This window comes from Octopus bimaculoides, chromosome 18 (genome assembly GCF_001194135.2).
Source record: "Octopus bimaculoides isolate UCB-OBI-ISO-001 chromosome 18, ASM119413v2, whole genome shotgun sequence".
Classification (NCBI taxonomy): Eukaryota; Metazoa; Mollusca; class Cephalopoda; order Octopoda; family Octopodidae; genus Octopus; species Octopus bimaculoides.
Genome location: NC_068998.1, coordinates 6,858,560 through 6,862,030, shown reverse-complemented (window position 1 = coordinate 6,862,030; position 3,471 = coordinate 6,858,560). Strand labels below are relative to the sequence as shown.

The 3,471-nt window shown below is 36.6% G+C and overlaps 1 protein-coding gene across 1 annotated transcript in view; it reads right to left on the bottom strand.

Annotated features, from left to right (window-relative positions):
• LOC106870028 (cilia- and flagella-associated protein 221) overlaps positions 1-3,471 on the bottom strand; it is a 27,044-nt gene that overhangs the window by 1,114 nt on the left and 22,459 nt on the right. The window contains exon 3 of the mRNA XM_052974526.1: positions 37-132. Coding sequence (XP_052830486.1) covers positions 37-132 — 96 coding nt within the window. The remainder of the gene's footprint in view (positions 1-36; positions 133-3,471) is intronic.

The window sequence follows — 3,471 nt, the reverse complement described above, 5'->3', positions numbered from 1 at the left end:
TAAAATGAAGAAAAATGAAAAAGGTCATGGACTTACCAGACAATGAATTCTGATGCAATCATAGTAATATCTCCATTCCGTTGGAACAAATTCCACTTGACACGACATTTGTGTTCCAGGACCTAAGTGGCCCTATCAAAGAAAACAACAATGGCATAAAAAAAAATCCAAGAGTATGAAAGAATTCGTAGCTTATTAATTAGAATGCAAGCAAACAGAATTATCATCTCTAGAATATAGAACAGTAGAAACAGCGATAATTCAAAATTTCCCTCAAACCACTCACTATCATCATCTTCTTCCTCCCCCTCCTCCTCATCATCATCATTTTGAGATTTGAACCCAAAACCATATAGCTGGTAAGCAAAGAACTTATCAGATAACATACTGCAACCTACATTATTACTAAAAAAAATAAAGATGAGAGGGGCATGGCTGGAGTGTCTTTGATCATAATTCTACTCAATCAGCCCTGATAGTTACACACAGCTTTATATATTACATTTAATAACCAAAGAATCATTTAATGTAGATATCCAGAGATACATCGAATTCAATTAGAAAAAAAAACAAAAAAAAACAGGCCCCAATATTTAATTATTACATTCCAATACATATTTATTAATCTTATGCACTAACTATATAATATCAATCATAACAATATTAAGATTACTTAAACCTTTTAATACCAAACCACCTGAGAGCATCCTCGGTTCTTTAATAGAAAAATTCCTGTTTTAACATGATCGACATTAAACCTTGCTTCAAAATTTCATGTGAATTTGTATTCGAAACATGAGCTTAATAAATTCTAATAAATTTTACTAAATTCTTCGTCAATTTCGAAATTAATTGAAATAAAAGCAGAGTATTTCGATGAAAGTATTGTAACATAAGGGTTAATACTAGATTATACTAACTTCATCAATAACATTATTTCAAGATCAATATTAAAACCATTGACTATTGTGAGTAGTCCGTAATGAATGTTATGTTTAGTAAACAATATCAACAACAATGATAGTTAGGGATATATTAGAAGTGAACTAGCATGGAGCAGGGATTGAAACCAGCTCAGAAGTCTGAGTTTCGGTAATAATATCTTCCTGTCTGTGGCATTCAGATCTTACATGATAACGGAAGAATAACAATGGTTTCCTGTATGGAAACGGCAAATTGACATTGTTTTCTTCATTCTATTTCATCTTCTCTCTCTCTCTCTCTCTCTTTCTCTTCTGCTTACACACAAACACTTATACACATATAAAGATGCATACTTATACATGAAGATGATGATAAGAATGAGAAGGATAGCAATAATTACGATGACACTGATGATGGTGAAGATGATGGTGATGATGGTGATGGTGATGATGATACGAAAGAAAAGGAGGATAGCAACGATCATGGTAACGATAATTATGAGGATGCAGATGATGGTGAAGATGGTGACGACAACAATAACCGATAAAGAAATGACAAACAACCACATGGTAATAAAAGATTAAAAAAAACAACAACAGAAAAAAAAAACATTCCCACAACTCCCTCCTTGTCTTTTATTTCGCTGTCATCATAAACAGAGTGCAGTGGGGGGGGGGGGTTGCATGGAGAACAGCGGAGAAGAGATGAGCAGAAATGACAAGTATGAGCACTTTGCCAAACAACCACAATTAATGTCACAAAAAGGGGGAAACTTTCTTAACTGCCCTTCTTCTTGCTGGTGTTGTCGTTGTTGTTGTTGTTGTTGGTGTTGTTGTTGTCATTGTTGTTGTTGTTGTTGTTGCTGTCGCCATTGTAGTTGTTATTGTTGTTCTTGCTGCTGTTGTCATTGTTGTCATCTGCCGAAGAAAAGCAACGAGATGGCTGGAACATCATTGCTCAAAGGTCTGCCCAAACAGGACGAAAAGCGTGGCTGTGTGGTAAGAAGCTTGCTCACCAGCCACATGGCTCCAGGTTCAGTCCCACCCACTGCGTGGCACCTTGAGCAAGTTTCTCAGGCAGACCAAAGCTTTGCGAGTTGATTTGGTAGACAAAGACTGGAAGAACCACATCATGTGTGTGTGTGTGTGTGTGTCTGTGTGTGTGTGTGTGTGTGAGTGTGTGTGTGTGTTTGTGTCTTTGAGTTTGTGTTTGTCCTCCACCACCACTTGACAACCAGTGTTGGTGATGGTGGTGATGGTATTGGCAGTAATTGGTACGATGGTGATAGTGGCGGTGGTTGTAGAGGTGATAGTGCTAGCAGCAACTGGCATGGAGATGATGGTTCTGGTTACAGTTGGCGTGGTGGTGGCGGTGGTGGTGTTGGGGGTGGTGGTGGTGATGGGGGGGCAGTATTATTTGAAGTGGCAGTGTTTATGATGTCGGTGACAGTGGTGGTGATGGTGATGGTGACGGTGCTGTTGGTGCTAATGGTAGTCCTCACATCAGCAACAGTTGATATGGCAACAATGGTAGCGGGGTAGCAGTGGTGTTGGTGGTGGCGGGGGTGGTGGTGATGATGGAAACAGCGTTACTCCATCATGTGTCCAAACACATACACACAAACACACACAAATACAGAAAATAAATACAGAAAACAAAATGAAAAAAAAAATTAAAATAAACCAGAAATAAATAAAAAAAAAACAACAACAACAACAACAAAAGACATGATGTAAGTGAACGAGCATTTCTCAAAGATCTGTAATAAATGCCACCGCAGGGAAGTCAATCATGGTTTCTTTTGTTGCCAACTTTTGTTGCTCTGTCCAGGCCAATGAGCAATAAAACTTTAAAGAGGACATACAACACAACTCACAGCTAAGTGCAGCATAGCATGAGCCGAAGAAGAGGAAGCTTGTTTTATGCACGACAATAAACCTTGCCTCACCTCCTACCCAGCCCTGCCACCTCTCTCTGTCTATCTATCTATCTACCTGTCTCTCACTCTCTCTCTCTCTTACCGTTGCTCTTCTGCCACGATCACCGTTCATTACCTTAAAATTTACCAATATCAAATATATCATATTTATTAAAAGCAAAATAAAAAAACTAATACAAATAAAAGCATGAAAAAAAAGAAAGAATTCATCAACGGCAATGTTAACTACTGGATAATTTCTGGCTATTTTGTTGTTTTTTGGGGGTGGGGGTTCTTTTCTTTTTTTGCGGTGAGGGTAGTTTTTTTGTTAGGAATTTTTGGTTGTTAGTTTTTGTCCTCTTTCTTTCTTTTTGTCTTTTTGCTTCATATAAAGATGATTGGTGAGCTGTAAAATCTAAAGAACAAAAATGATAATATATATATACATACATGTGTACACATACAGACACACACACACACACACACATATATATACATATATATATATATATATATGTATGCATATATGTATGTATGTATGAATGATAAATGTATGTATATGTACATACATTATATATACTTGTATATGTATGTGTATGAATATATATATATATATATATATATATATA